General features: G+C 39.0%; 1 protein-coding gene across 2 annotated transcripts in view; it reads right to left on the bottom strand.

Annotated features, from left to right (window-relative positions):
• man2a2 (mannosidase, alpha, class 2A, member 2) overlaps window positions 1-14784 on the bottom strand; it is a 48806-nt gene that overhangs the window by 28310 nt on the left and 5712 nt on the right. For both annotated transcript variants that reach the window (XM_062991251.1, XM_062991241.1), the window contains exons 4-14: window positions 9848-10019; window positions 8491-8618; window positions 8165-8338; window positions 7587-7773; window positions 6691-6868; window positions 4423-4625; window positions 3679-3861; window positions 2072-2186; window positions 1872-1939; window positions 657-822; window positions 47-283 (exon numbers count right to left, since the gene is read on the bottom strand). In XM_062991251.1, the coding sequence (XP_062847321.1) occupies window positions 47-283; window positions 657-822; window positions 1872-1939; window positions 2072-2186; window positions 3679-3861; window positions 4423-4625; window positions 6691-6868; window positions 7587-7773; window positions 8165-8338; window positions 8491-8618; window positions 9848-10019 (1811 nt within the window). The remainder of the gene's footprint in view (window positions 1-46; window positions 284-656; window positions 823-1871; window positions 1940-2071; window positions 2187-3678; window positions 3862-4422; window positions 4626-6690; window positions 6869-7586; window positions 7774-8164; window positions 8339-8490; window positions 8619-9847; window positions 10020-14784) is intronic.

Below are 14784 nucleotides of genomic sequence, written 5' to 3'. Positions count from 1 at the left end.
AACATAATTTTGTAAATCCCAATGCCACTTTGAGTTCCATGCTTACCTCTAACAGGCCTGTGGTTCCAGAGAAGCCCAGTGTGAGATACTGGCTCTGTATGTAGAACGGCTGTGAATCAGCTATCTGAGTGCGCACAGGAAAGGGGTCAATTCGATGCATGCTCTGACTCCGCCCTGGAACCCTCAGCACTGTTTCAGAGCGCATGGTCATGGGTGAGTCAGTCGAGTCGTACAGATGAAACACAGCCAATCCCAAAGCAGGAAGCCGCACCATAAAGGAAGCCTGGGGAGGCCAACGATGCAGAACAGAAGAGGAAATACTGATAAGAAGGGCCATCTGGAGCCACACTCACAAAGCAACTTGCAAGCAGTCAGGCGTAAAGCACCAAGAACACACATACCACACACAGGTGCTTCCTGTTTCGAAAAATATTCAATTTGTTTTGCTTTAGCTTTCACTTATATAACAGCTTATATAACTAGAAAGCAGACCAATCTACAAAGACTAAGTATATTTGGCAATATAATGTAGTAGGTACAATGGAACGTTTTGGCAAGAGTAGTCTATTCAATCACTTGATTTACACTTCACAGATTTGTTTGTGTTTATAGAAATATGTCACATTTATTTTGCAGACAATTACTTATGCACACACCTGGTAGACTTCTCCACTCATCTGCATGGCTGAGCTCCACTGAGCGCTGAGCTGCACTGGTAGGGTCTGGCCATCCTCAGTAAGCACTCGGACATGCACAGAGTTCACCAATACAGTGACCACACACAGACGCTCCTGCTCCACTGGGTTCAACAGCACCACATACCTGAACAGGAGCAATACACCAGGTTAAGATTTCCTTTAACTAAATATGCAGTCCTGAATTGTTTACATTACCCGTATACGTTATCAAAAGATTCATTAGAAACCTTATTTGTAAACATAGGACCTTTTGTAAAAAGTAAAAAAGTAAGTATCACACATGGAGAGTCAGGCACTGATCTCCACAAACCCCCTGTCTCTGTGCAGACATCTTCTACCAGCCAGCAAAGGCAGAAGTTGCAGCAGCAATAAAGAATCCCTTCGGCCCGCCCACCCTCAGACATAGCCTGTAATGTCTGTGTAGGCACGTGGCTGGCCGATAGCAAAGTTGGAACTCAAAATCATGAACCTGAGATCTCAGCAATGGTGGGCTAGCGTGTTAGACTGCTGCACCACCCGAGGGCCCTTAATTTCCTTCAGAACAACCACTTTATCCTGGTCAGGGTTTCACTGGGCACAAGGCAGGAAAACCCTGGACAGGGCACCAATTCATTGCAGTGCTTCATCTATGCCTCTGTGCAGTTTTCCCAAATGCAACTGACAGAACAGGTAGACAACCATCACACTATTCTTAGAATGGTTTAATGTGACATCAATACCAAAATTTTAGTAGTCAGTACCCAGTGCTATAAATAATTTAACCAGTCTTGGTACCAATTACAAAACAGTGCAAAAATGGAAATCCAATTAAATGCAATCATTCATTTACAAATTAGAGTAATACAATTACAACAGTTTAAAGCAAAAATAGCACATAGCCTTCAAGCATTTTACAGCTAAATAGGCTTTAAGTAGTTTAAGTTACATCAAACAGTGTGCTTGTGGTTGGGCAGTCCCTATTTTTCTGGATGTTCGCATTGACCTAATAACAGCTAGTCATGAGTCTTAAATTTGACACCTTTGTGCTGGTGGACACTCAGTACATGATGCTTGAAGTGGGGCCAAATGAAAATCAATATAAATGCTTCATAATTCAATTTCAACTAAAGCTTGTTATGCAGGATCCTCGACTGCTGTAACATGGTGCTTTGGAAATGTAACAGCAAGGGTTACCTGGGAGAGGCATCCAATTCGATTAGTGTTTGCTGAGGAAGAGAGTCCTGCGTGGCACGTCTGTCATCCTGCACTCACAAACACAGCCAATCACACACACATACAATCATGAAGGTAAGCTTAAATATAAAAAGAGGCTTTGAAGAGAAGACATAATGTGTAATCGATTCCAAATGCAGCAGTCCGTTAGCTTTTCCTACCGTCTCTAGGAAGGGCTCTGTCTGGTAGAAACGATAGACATCTTTTTTCTTCATTATAAGGAAGTGTGCTGCATTGATGATCACTTTTTTCAAGCCAATAAGTGAGTGCAATAACCTGTGTGAGCAGAACACAATAAAGACAAAACATTTTTCAAATCAGCATAAGTAACTTAACAGCATTGGGTAGATTAGTACTTACAAGGTAGAACATGTAGAGATTTTAAACAGTCATTCAAAACTGAGATTGTACATGACATCATTTCGTGTAATATAATCTTTACTACATTATGTTTAAAGCATTTTCACCTTGTACTATCTGGATAGTTCACATTGTTGTACATATGAGTTTATTTATATCATGCCGTGCTTGGTGCTTAACACCGATACATTAGGAGTGCTGCATGAAACTAACTGAGCGATTAGCTCAAGAAACATCCGTGCCATCCAGGTTATCTTAATTACTAACATGACTTTTACTACTCTCTATCACACTGCCAAGAGAGCAGCCAGTCATACACACAGATTAGGGATACAAATTTTGCCAATTTCGTTTAACCGCTAACAGACACTACTAGATAATGGATAATCAAGAACAGATAAGCTTACAGTGTCACATTGAACATACATTTATTAAATAATAAACAATGTAACTGTAAAAATGTAAAACAGTACGGTTATATGAACATAACCAGTTCAGCATCAGTAGGTAGGTTTTGAATAAATGTTAGGTGACAAGCGCTGACATACTAATAATAATAAAAAGGGGTTCTGTATATCAAAGCTCTTTTCTTCTCATTAATATAAACAGATTTTTTACCTTTATAAAGAAATATGATGTACAATCATCGCAAATATTTACCCTGTTTATTTCTGTAAAAATATAACTTTACACAGAGATCCACATGTGCAAAGTTTACCATACCAAACATCTTCAGTTTTTGCTCCACATAGGGAGCAAGTGGGGGACTGGTCTCCTTTTAGTTAGGTATAGGTGGTATGGTGAATCTGGTGTGTCCTATGCGGCATCTCATGTAGACAATTTGTTCCCATCATTTTTGGGATTTGTTCCCATTTTAATGCATAATAGTTCAGTTGTTAATGATTTAAGTATTATTAATGCATAAAAAAGTTTTTCTGCTCAGAAAGAAGCTTGCACATGCTTTTGTGGACAAGTCTGAACAGCAGACTGAGCTCTTGTGTGTGTAGAGATCTGTACCTTCATTTTATGTTCAAAGTCAGTCGGTTATTGGTTAACTAATAAATGACTGACATCCTTCAACAGATGGAACAGATTTGTTAGGTTGCAATATTTAAAGAAGAATAACAGATTAAATATCCAAATAAATAAAAAATCCCATGAAAGAAACATCACCATGTGTGGAGCAAGGCAGATGCCAAAAGCTGTTATAAAATTAGTGATTATCTAAAGCCTGTTAGCAACAGTGAGTAGAGCTACAGAAATATGTCAAGTAAAGCCATCAGACACAAGGAGAAATCTTAATTATCTGACATTCTTATGTGAATTAGACAGTTGAAGGGCATATAAATCATTTGTAAGACATACTGTAGTATGATCTGATTTTACAGGGTCTTAATAAATGTTTGACCTGGTGCCGTAGTCAATGAAAACAGCCTCTTTAGCAGTGCCAGCAATTGCATCGTGATGCTGGAAGAGGCCTACGTTGCGTCTGGCATCTGTCAAAAGGGTGTAGTCGGAGATGGGATAACGGCTTTCCATTCCTGCATGGCGCGCATGAGCCACAGCCAGGCTATACAGAATCTCTGCACTCCTACAAAAGACACAAGAGAGAAACTTGTCAAAATGAACTAAACCTGTCCAAGACAAAAGCAATCCTATAAACTGCAGTAATGTGAAACACCTGTAATCTAGTAAAAAAAAAAAAAAAAAAAAAAAAAAAACTGGTAGAAATGCTGAGGGTTCAGAAACATTTTAGCCTTTGGGCAGAAAGCCGGTATGACAGCACTGAAAATAAGTCTAGAAGCGAATATGAAAATAAGCACTTTAAAGAAGCAATAATTATGAGAACAGGTCCATAGTGTATTATGCCTGCCATGTAGGATGGGAATAAACAGTGAATAGCTTAGGCCACCTGGCAATTCCTGCTGGCAAGCAAATAAAGCATCAGCCAAAGCAGTAATTAAATCATTAAATTCAATAAACATGATTTGAGTCTCTTGTTGTTGTGTGCAAAGTTGGCAGCACATAAATTAAACAAAGCAAACAGCCAGGGAAAAAGCAGGGAAACTATAATTAAACAATCCCTTGATACTATGTCATTAAAAAATTGGATGTGAATGCTCGACGGTAAACTGTCTGATTGTAGACTTACCTAAGGTGTGACTCAAGCACACGGTCCAGGCTTTTGTAGAATGGTCTAGAGGTGTAGTAACCACTCCAGTAATGATCCTCTCGGTCAGCGTAAGCAAAGAAGTCACCACTCAGTATAGGGTAACCAGGTGGTTTTGCCCCCTGGGCCACCCCATTAGTCTTATAAAGTGCGTTGAAGTAGTCAGTCAACGTACCAAATTGTGCCTAAAAAGTAAGTTTAAAACAAAATAAAAATATATATATATTTAGGTTGAGTATTTGCCTTAAAGTATCACTCATTTTTGTAAGTAACTGCTTAATAGAGCATTGGTCCATTGAAGAGTATCTAACTCATTCAACCCAGTCACTTACACCTATGGGTGATTTAGGCCAGCCAACACACTTATTGGTATATTTTTGGAAGTGTAGGGGTAGATTAAATTTACAATTGCATGGAAAACTCTAAAAGTAGGAAAGAGAATCTGTTTTTAGATGATTCACTTTATTAACTGACAAATGTACAAAGCAATGACTTTTAATGTTTTGGCTGACCTACTTGGTTGCATTTTGTAAATATAAACAATTTTTGAATTTGAGGCCTACAACACTCCAAAAAAGGGGTTGGGATGGTGGCAAAATAAGAGTGAAAAAACATTTAAGTAACACTATTTTGAAAAATTTCACAATAAGCAAGTGGATTTGTAACATGTGAGGATATCATAACTGGGTATAAAAAGAGGATTCATGAAAGGCTCTTTTTTTGCAGATGGTTCAGTTGGGTCCGTTGATCACCACTTTGCGCCAACTTGTCAATCAGTTTTTTAAAATAAAACATTCCTCAAAAAAGGACTGCAAATATTTTAAGTCTTTCCCTATCTACCCTACATGAAACTGTAAAAAGATTATTGAAATCCAGAGAATTCTCAGTCTGTGTAGGACTGTCTTTAATATGCGTGACCACCAAGTCCTCAGTCACATGGGCTTGGAAGCATGTTGTCTCATAACACAGTCAGCCATCAAGAAATGCAACCTAAAACTATTACACAAAGAGAAAGCCAGACATCAATTCTATGCAGAAATGGCAGCGAGTTTTCTGGGCCTGAGCAAATCGTAGATTGCCTGAAAGTTGTCTTTGCCTGACAATGTAAATGTTTGGACCCGCTAGAATGTTATAAATGAAAGGTCCAAAAGCAAACATCTGCTGTAGTTTTGGGGTGCATCTATACCCATGGCATGGGTGACGGGCACATCTGTAAAGGTACCATCGACACAGGGGTGTATTTTGGGATTTGAGACATTTGCTGCTATTAAGATGATGCTTTTGCCATGATTATTTAAGCAAGACAATATCAAACAATGGTGATCACACACACTGTTAAGCAGCTGAGGTCTTGTATCAAGCAAAAATTCCACTGCAACAATCAGTACAATCAGCATTCTCAGTTCCCAATTAAAACATAACATTAACAGCAAAGGTAACTCTGTGGTAAGCTCTGTCCCAACTTCATTTTGTTGCAGGCATCAAATTCTAAATGTGTTTATATTTACAAAGAAGATTCAGGTTAATCTATGAAATTTGGACATCTTTTCTAACATATTCCTTTTATGTTATGAGTTTATTGAAATGCATTTTTTAGAAAGTGAACGATAAGCTACAGATTGTAAAAGTACTTCAAAGCTGTAAATGAAAATAAATCAATATTGCATATGCTAATGATGAAACCACTCCTGCCGCTTATAAAACGCTGGATTTTCTCAAGGACAGCCAAACCACCACACTTCCCAGTCAACACGTGTTCAATCTGAGGCCACTTATCATCACTTGTTGGGTTCCCACGGAGAACCATATCACATAGGGAGAGCCAAGCTACACTACATGCGACCCCACCCCCACTTAGGTGTCCGGACCGGTCCCGGAGACTGTGTATTTCAACAGAAAGAGACTATCAAAATTCCTTCATACAAACATGACTTATTTTGTGTGAATACCTGGTCTAGGTTTGCTGGGATTCGAGATCTCAAGTATGCACACTCCACAGTGGTGTGCCAATGTGTTGGACCGCTGCGCTACCCAAGCCTCAGCTGCCTTAATATTTATTGTAAAATATTCTACCCACAAAAATGAAACCGACATGATGAGATTCAGACTTGGCATTTTTATTTTTTGTTAAGGTGATCCTATTAAAATAATTATGCTCCAATTTCTTACAGCTAGTGTTGCCTTGACGTGTTAAGTTTGAGCTTGGCAGAAAATCTTATTGAGGGTCTAAAACAGTGGGTCAGCTCTTACCTTTACATGCATTTCTGGATGAGAGTTCATGTAATCAAAAAGCTTCTGGTAGTTTGTGTATTGCTGGTCCCACTCCTGTGCTTTATCATAGCGGAAATCATCTCCCAGTGGTACAAGCACAACTTTGCTACGGTAAAGCTTTGACTTCTTACGATACTGGTCCAAAAGGACTTCAGCCCTGGGACAGGAGCAAAAAAAATGTGTGATTTGCCAGCAATGCTCTCATTGCAGGTATCAAAGAGAAGGACAGTGGTACAAAAAGTTGCAGTCAATGGTAAAACAGCCAATTTAAAGGTTTTTATTAGCAAACAGGTTTTAGTTTGAACTAGAAATGAAATCTTTAAACAACAAAAGATGGAGCAAGATTTTTAGATAAGTTTCCTAATTCTGGAATGCCTTGGTGTTGCTTCGTAGCTCGTAGCTTCGTATGATTTAATTTGCTTTTACATTAATGAAACCAGAGATTCGTGAACCCACTTTATTCTTTGCTTTGAGTTTTTCATTCTTATCCAAATTACGGCCAATGTCAGAGCTTCCTTGTAACTAAAATACATTTCATACAAAACTGCATTTGAATAGATAAGAGTCAGAACTGTAACTCAATACTATGTATTGTTAAAGTTTGGTGCCTAGTCAGCAGAAAGTGGCAGAAAGTGGTTTTGCCACATGTCTTGTGAAAGGCTTAAACGCTGTGGTAAGCGGCATTATGTGCCCAGACTCAGTGAACAAAGCACAAAATGCTCATCATGTACAACACCGCATTAATCACTTGTTGGGAGAAGAGATTATCTAAACATGACTGGAAAAGAATCAGGGCAGGAACTAACAACAAAAAGTATTTCCAGTAGGCTGTGGGCACAAAAAAAGTCCCTTAAACAGTTTTAACAAGATCTTACCTCTCTGCCACGTTGGCATCTGTGATTGCCTGAGGAGGCACCTTCCACGGGCAGTTCACTCTGCTTCCTGGCAGCCTCTTAAAATCAAACTGGCAGCAGATCTTTGGGTCAGGCCCACATGTGTGAGGCACATCGTAGCTGTAGAATGGCATCATGTGACAGAATATGTCTGTGCCTGCCTCAGGATCTAATAAAGTAAAGCAAGATTCAACAAGATATTCTGTATTATTTTATGTTAACTGTATTAAAACAGTTTAAATTTTTTTAGAAAACAAGACTTAAGAGTTACTGTTACAATGCTTTACATATTAATCCAATGCATTCAAAGCTCTTTCTTTAGAATTCTTTGTGGCTGCCCCAGACTCAGAAAATGAGAGAAAAAATGAACTACCGACTGTTTGCCTAAAGATCAGTTATAGTTCCAGCATCCAGGTCATGCCTTTAAAGAGAAAAGCTGAAGGGAGCTTTCAAACAGTAGCATTTATTTATCTAAATCACAAAAACACTTAGCCTACCCCCTTAGCCCAAAATCTACATAAGAGTTCTGTGTAGAACTTAATTAGGTTAACAGAGCTCACCCCAAGCTTGTCTCCACATGAACTCCAGGCTGCGTGTTGAAGCAAAATGCTTCTTGATAGAGTAGTGAACCCTCTGGATTAGCATGCTGGTCAGATTGGCCCTCTTTAGTAAATAAGGCATGGTGGCGCTGTGGCCAAAAGGGTCAACGGCCCAACCTGAGCGAGGAATCACACCTAAATGCACAAACACACATCACATTAAAAAACAAGAGAGCATATACAAGCCAGGACAAATGAAATGGCATACCCTAGCTGTACATGACTGAACAAACTATTTAAGAAAAGTAGCTACCACTGTTAGCTCAATGCATTTTTTGTGAGCATACCCAAGTTTTTTTCCAGCCACTGATGGCCCTCTATAAGTTGATCAATCATGGCAAAGTAGTGAGCGTTGGCTTCGTCTGTCATTACCCAGCCTCCGGTTACAATCTCAAGTTGCCCTCCTAGGATCAGCCTGGAAAATGATTTCAGATACAGATCTAATCAGGCAAGGAAAATCCACTTTCATTTACAGGTAGTCACGTTAAGCTACATTAGGATCTTCTACAATAGCTACCATTAAACTGAAACTATAGATAAATGTAAGTAATAGCAACTATTCAGATATGCATTAAAGATACAGACAATTCAAAAAAGGTAAACAACCTTGATAATTGCAAGTTGCAAGCAGAGAAAGATTTTACTTCAGAAATACCAAAAGTATTAATGCAGCAGTCACATTTTAATATCACAGTTCAAAAGAATTAAATATTTGACAAAGCTGACTAATGCTAATCCACTCTTGGAAAGAGTATCAAGATGGCACCCCAACTGTAATACAAAGGTTTAAATAAATGCGGAAGCCACAGATGATGCACGGAGGACAGCAGTATTCCTTCAGAACCAGCCCTTTCATCTTTAGTGCCACCGCAGCAACCCCATCGACCACTACCACCCCTTGTCTACTCTTCTTTTCCCAGCCACCACTACCACCTCTTGTCTATTCTTCTTTTCCCAGCCACCCCATCGACCCTTGTTCATTCTCCTTCTCCCTATCCCATGGAAGGCGATGGTGATGAGCTCTGTGGTGATCCACCTCCAATGTTGTAAATAAATAATTATTTATTGCTTTCTCATCATGCTAAATTTAAGGCTGAATTAAACAGTTTGGGGTTTATTAAATTCCTCCCCACCATGTCTGTGCTTTGCTTCTGTCTATGTCATATAAACAATTTCTCACTGGCAGTGGCAAACAGGGTCAAAGTTCAATTGGATTAAACTTGTGCAACGCTCAAGGTAGCACAACTGCAAGGTAAGTAGCACCCTTTCACTACATAGGAAACAATGGCACAGCCAGCAAAAAGATTTTTTGCCACGCACCATGTGAGTCTTATATTACCAAGAAGTTGTAAATGGCTGACAGGCACATAAGTCACACCAAGTAAATACCTTTTTGTACGTTCGTTTGATATGAACTAATCTCTGTGGACTTGTTTTAATATTTAGTGTTTACAGAAAATGTATTACGATATCCATGAGAATTACAACTGGTAGAGCCCATAAGATAACAAGACAAGACATACCAACATCCATGTTTATGCTAGGCAAGACAAGGTAGTTAGATATTTCGCAACATATCACACTACTCTAAAACTGCTTAATAACTTAGTAATTTAGCATAATTCGCTGGAGGGATAAACTTACTTGCGTATTGCTTCCTGCTTGTAACTGTCCGAAGTCTCCCACCACTTAACAAAAAAGGCCATCTCTGACAAGATAAATTTTCTACGTGGGTCCTCTGCAAGCTTAACAACCATGTTGTTAAAAATGTGCTGAGTCTGGTCACTAAAATACTTGTCAAAGGTTTTGATCCAGCCTGCAAAAGAAAAAAAAAACAGTAACAGTAGTAATCAGCAGTGTAATTAGCCTGTGATTTTTTGTGATTATAACCTTTAAGATAATTTTGAAAGTATCTAAAACATACTATGGTATGCAGTTTAGGGCAGTTTAGGACAGTTTAGAAGCGAGAAATAGTTCACTTGCTTGTCATTCTTGTCCAACTAACAAGTGTCATTACTACATTAGATGTCAGCTGCATGAGTAGGTACAAGTGCCTACAGAAAACCACCACACCCCTTTAAAACAGAGTTTTCTTGATTTTAGGCTGTAGGACAAAAAGTGCCTTTTCTTTAGCTTTATTTACATTCTGCTCTACAACATTCAAATAATCAACATAAATATAAATGTATTAAGGAAAAGGAAATTAATCTGAAAGTTAATTAAAATTTTTTGGAAAAGGGATCAATCCCCTGATTTAGCACTTTGAAGAGCCACATATTGCTTTAATTACACCCATCAGGCTGTTTGCATATGTCCCTACTAGCTTTTCACACCTAGATTTGAGAATGTTTGTTCATTTTTTCTTGCAGAATTGTTCACGTTCAGTCAAATGTTCGTGGTAACTGGCAACGTGCTGATCTCTGATCAGATTTAGGTCAAGGTTCTGAATTGGCTGGTGAAGGACGTTCACCCTCCTACCTTTGAGGCCCTGCTTCGTTTTTGTTTTGTTTTTTTTGGCTATTATTAGCTGTCTAGCAGAGGGCTGCACGGTTTCCTCAAGAATTTTAATGCACTTGGCAGCATCCATTTCTCTTTAATCCTTCCCAATGGCATAGTTCCTGCTATGTAAAAATGCCCATAACATTGCTGCCACCAGTGTGCTTTATGGTAGGTGTGGTGTATTTTTGATGGTGTGCTATGTTTGTCAGGGGAGCACTTTTTCAGGAACAGCTTCTTTCTAGTCACACCTTTCTAGTCCGACCAGTTTCAGCCATACAGACTTGTAAAGCCTTCAAAGCTCACTGATCAAAATCATTCTGGCTCGGATAACCAGACTGGAGGTACAGCCTGATCTTGGCAAGTTGCCGGTGGTGCCGTACACCGTCCACTTCTTGATAATGCTTGATAATTGATTTGATGTGACAAATGATTTTCTACAGGCACTGTATGAGTCAAAAGTGCAAAAAGTGTAAAATCATAAAATCTTTAGTTTTGTTAGCCTTGCAAATAAGTGGTTTGCAGTATTTACAATTAATATACAGCTTAAATGAACATTTATACAAATATTTGTCCTTCTTTGAGGCAGGTCATAGCAATAAAACTGTAAAATTATGATTGTATTATTTTATTGCACTACATGGATGTGCATAACTCTTGTAATGTTTAAACTGCTGCTGTTACACCACAATTTCCCAGGGAATCAACAAAGTAATCAATCAATCAATCTTGAAAACAGGTTCTCAGTGTTTTTTTCCAAGGTATGACATCTGACTCTGAACTAGTCTGAACTGAGCACCTGTTTAACAATAAACAGCATACAAAGTACACATACACCAGCTTTCAGAACCTTAAACTTACTGGTCTAGGGGTTTTCAAAATGTCTAGTTGCTCTTTCAGAGTTTCTTTAACTATAACACTTGTCCAGGAAGGCTGAACTGGTTATTTTAGTCACGTTCCACATGGTTTAAAAACAAGTTGCTGAATAACAAACGCAAGGTCCCATCACACTGCTACAAGACTGAAGAGTACCATTTACAATGACTGCAGGAAAAATAGTTCCTGTACAATGAACTATTTCAATGTACACACTGCATAGTGCAGCACCAACTACAGAACTTTGTTGTTCTTTGAGGAATATATTACAATGTCAGTTATTAAAAAGATCTTTCTATGCAGCATTAAAGGTTTATATGCCTGTGCAGCATAAATAACACACCAGAACTGTTCATGTGCGGAAGAAACTTGCATCTCTGCTGAACTCACCACATTTAGTTGCAGCAGTCAGCATGCAAATTGCATTTTTATGTAAAGTGAGCATAAGTCCACCCCTCCAAAATAACTATTCACATGTGGGTTGGTGGACTGAGTAAAATGTTTTTTTTTTGTTTTTTTTTAATAAACTGGTAAAGGATTTTTATTTAGGTTTTAAAAAGCTATTTTAAGTTATGACTAGGGGCTAAACAGAGCACTTCATTATGAGTCATTATGAGTCCAGTATAGCCTAGGGGTACATTCACAGTACATAATTACTGAATAATTATTAACAATCCATTTGAAAACATATGTAAACATCTGGGTTAAAGTTAATATTTACACATTAGAGTCTTCTGCCAAAGTCACAGTTGTAGAGGTGTGCTGTACAAGATCATGGTTTAAGCTGTTGGGTAGGATTACACACCCTCCAGCTTTAGGTAATATGTGATTTTTGAATTAGGTTGCATAAATTTTTTACTGGTCTACTATCAGAGCAATCAATTGCTCATTTCCTACTAATATGACTAACTGATAAACTGATAACTGACAAAGAAGACATTAAAGAAATCCTGGCTTTCTAAAGAGCACAGACTACCCGACAAAGCTGCACTTTCCATTCAACATTAAAATATGAACAAAATATAAATACTTCATATCATTTGAGATCCCCCCCCCCCCCCCCCCCCATTTTAACCATTTACAGCTATGAAATGTAACTCGACCTCATTCACCCTCAATTAAAATGCACACACTATTAACAGTTCTAGAGAGCAAGCTGCAGTTACGTACAGGACAAAACTACATTCAGAATGATTAACAATTTCTGCTCATAATGTTTGTCATAGTTCTGTACTTCAATACTGCTGGGTTCACCATGTTAAGCTGTTCTTCATTATATAAAGCATAAAGACTTGTTGATATAAAGTTCAATGTTTATATTTCAATGGAATGCTTATTGTTTGTGGGTATTGGTTGGTTGACTGACTGATGATCAACATGGTTTATTAAAAATAAAAACAGTGTAATACAGTAAACATGGCAGTATTGTAGAACAGTAAGATTAACATGAACACTGTGAGCAGAACCAGTTCAGCATAAGAACCAAGATTTTACATATCAGTGGCCAAGTTATTTACCAGTGCTAACTAAAAATATTAATCAAAATTATCAAAAATGCAGGTGATATATTAAAGCTCTTCCTGACAACATTAGTGTCGTTATTATAAGATGATTAGCAGAGTTTTACCTTCAAACCGAAACATGATGCAAAATATCCACATAATTTTGGTTAAAAAATGTTTTCACAGATCCACGTGTGTATAGTTAATATATGTGTGTATAACAAGTATTCTGACTCCATGTTGATGCAGAACACCTTCCGTTTGTGATATTAATGCTTAAGAGTTTTGATGTCCATTATATAAGTTATACAGTGTATCACAAAAGTGAGTACACCCCTCACATTTCTGCAGATATTTAAGTATATCTTTTCATGGGACAACACTGACAAAATGACACTTTGACACAATGAAAAGTAGTCTGTGTGCAGCTTATATAACAGTGTAAATTTATTCTTCCCTCAAAATAACTCAATATACAGCCATTAATGTCTAAACCACCGGCAACAAAAGTGAGTACACCCCTTAGTGAAAGTTCCTGAAGTGTCAATATTTTGTGTGGCCACCATTATTTCCCAGAACTGCCTTAACTCTCCTGGGCATGGAGTTTACCAGAGCTTCACAGGTTGCCACTGGAATGCTTTTCCACTCCTCCATGACGACATCACGGAGCTGGCGGATATTCGAGACTTTGCGCTCCTCCACCTTCCGCTTGAGGATGCCCCAAAGATGTTCTATTGGGTTTAGGTCTGGAGACATGCTTGGCCAGTCCATCACCTTTACCCTCAGCCTCTTCAATAAAGCAGTGGTCGTCTTAGAGGTGTGTTTGGGGTCATTATCATGCTGGAACACTGCCCTGCGACCCAGTTTCCGGAGGGAGGGGATCATGCTCTGCTTCAGTATTTCACAGTACATATTGGAGTTCATGTGTCCCTCAATGAAATGTAACTCCCCAACACCTGCTGCACTCATGCAGCCCCAGACCATGGCATTCCCACCACCATGCTTGACTGTAGGCATGACACACTTATCTTTGTACTCCTCAACTGATTGCCGCCACACATGCTTGAGACCATCTGAACCAAACAAATTAATCTTGGTCTCATCAGATCATAGGACATGGTTCCAGTAATCCATGTCCTTTGTTGACATGTCTTCAGCAAACTGTTTGCGGGCTTTCTTGTGTAGAGACTTCAGAAGAGGCTTCCTTCTGGGGTGACAGCCATGCAGACCAATTTGATGTAGTGTGCGGCGTATGGTCTGAGCACTGACAGGCTGACCCCCCACCTTTTCAATCTCTGCAGCAATGCTGACAGCACTCCTGCGCCTATCTTTCAAAGACAGCAGTTGGATGTGACGCTGAGCACGTGCACTCAGCTTCTTTGGACGACCAACGCGAGGTCTGTTCTGAGTGGACCCTGCTCTTTTAAAACGCTGAATGATCTTGGCCACTGTGCTGCAGCTCAGTTTCAGGGTGTTGGCAATCTTCTTGTAGCCTTGGCCATCTTCATGTAGCGCAACAATTCGTCTTTTAAGATCCTCAGAGAGTTCTTTGCCATGAGGTGCCATGTTGGAACTTTCAGTGACCAGTATGAGAGAGTGTGAGAGCTGTACTACTAAATTAAACACACCTGCTCCCTATGCACACCTGAGACCTAGTAACACTAACAAATCACATGACATTTTGGAGGGAAAATGACAAGCAGTGCT

The sequence above is a fragment of the Trichomycterus rosablanca genome, chromosome 1 (assembly GCF_030014385.1).
Source record: "Trichomycterus rosablanca isolate fTriRos1 chromosome 1, fTriRos1.hap1, whole genome shotgun sequence".
NCBI classification, from domain to species: Eukaryota; Metazoa; Chordata; class Actinopteri; order Siluriformes; family Trichomycteridae; genus Trichomycterus; species Trichomycterus rosablanca.
This window is presented reverse-complemented; position numbering and strand designations above follow the sequence as displayed.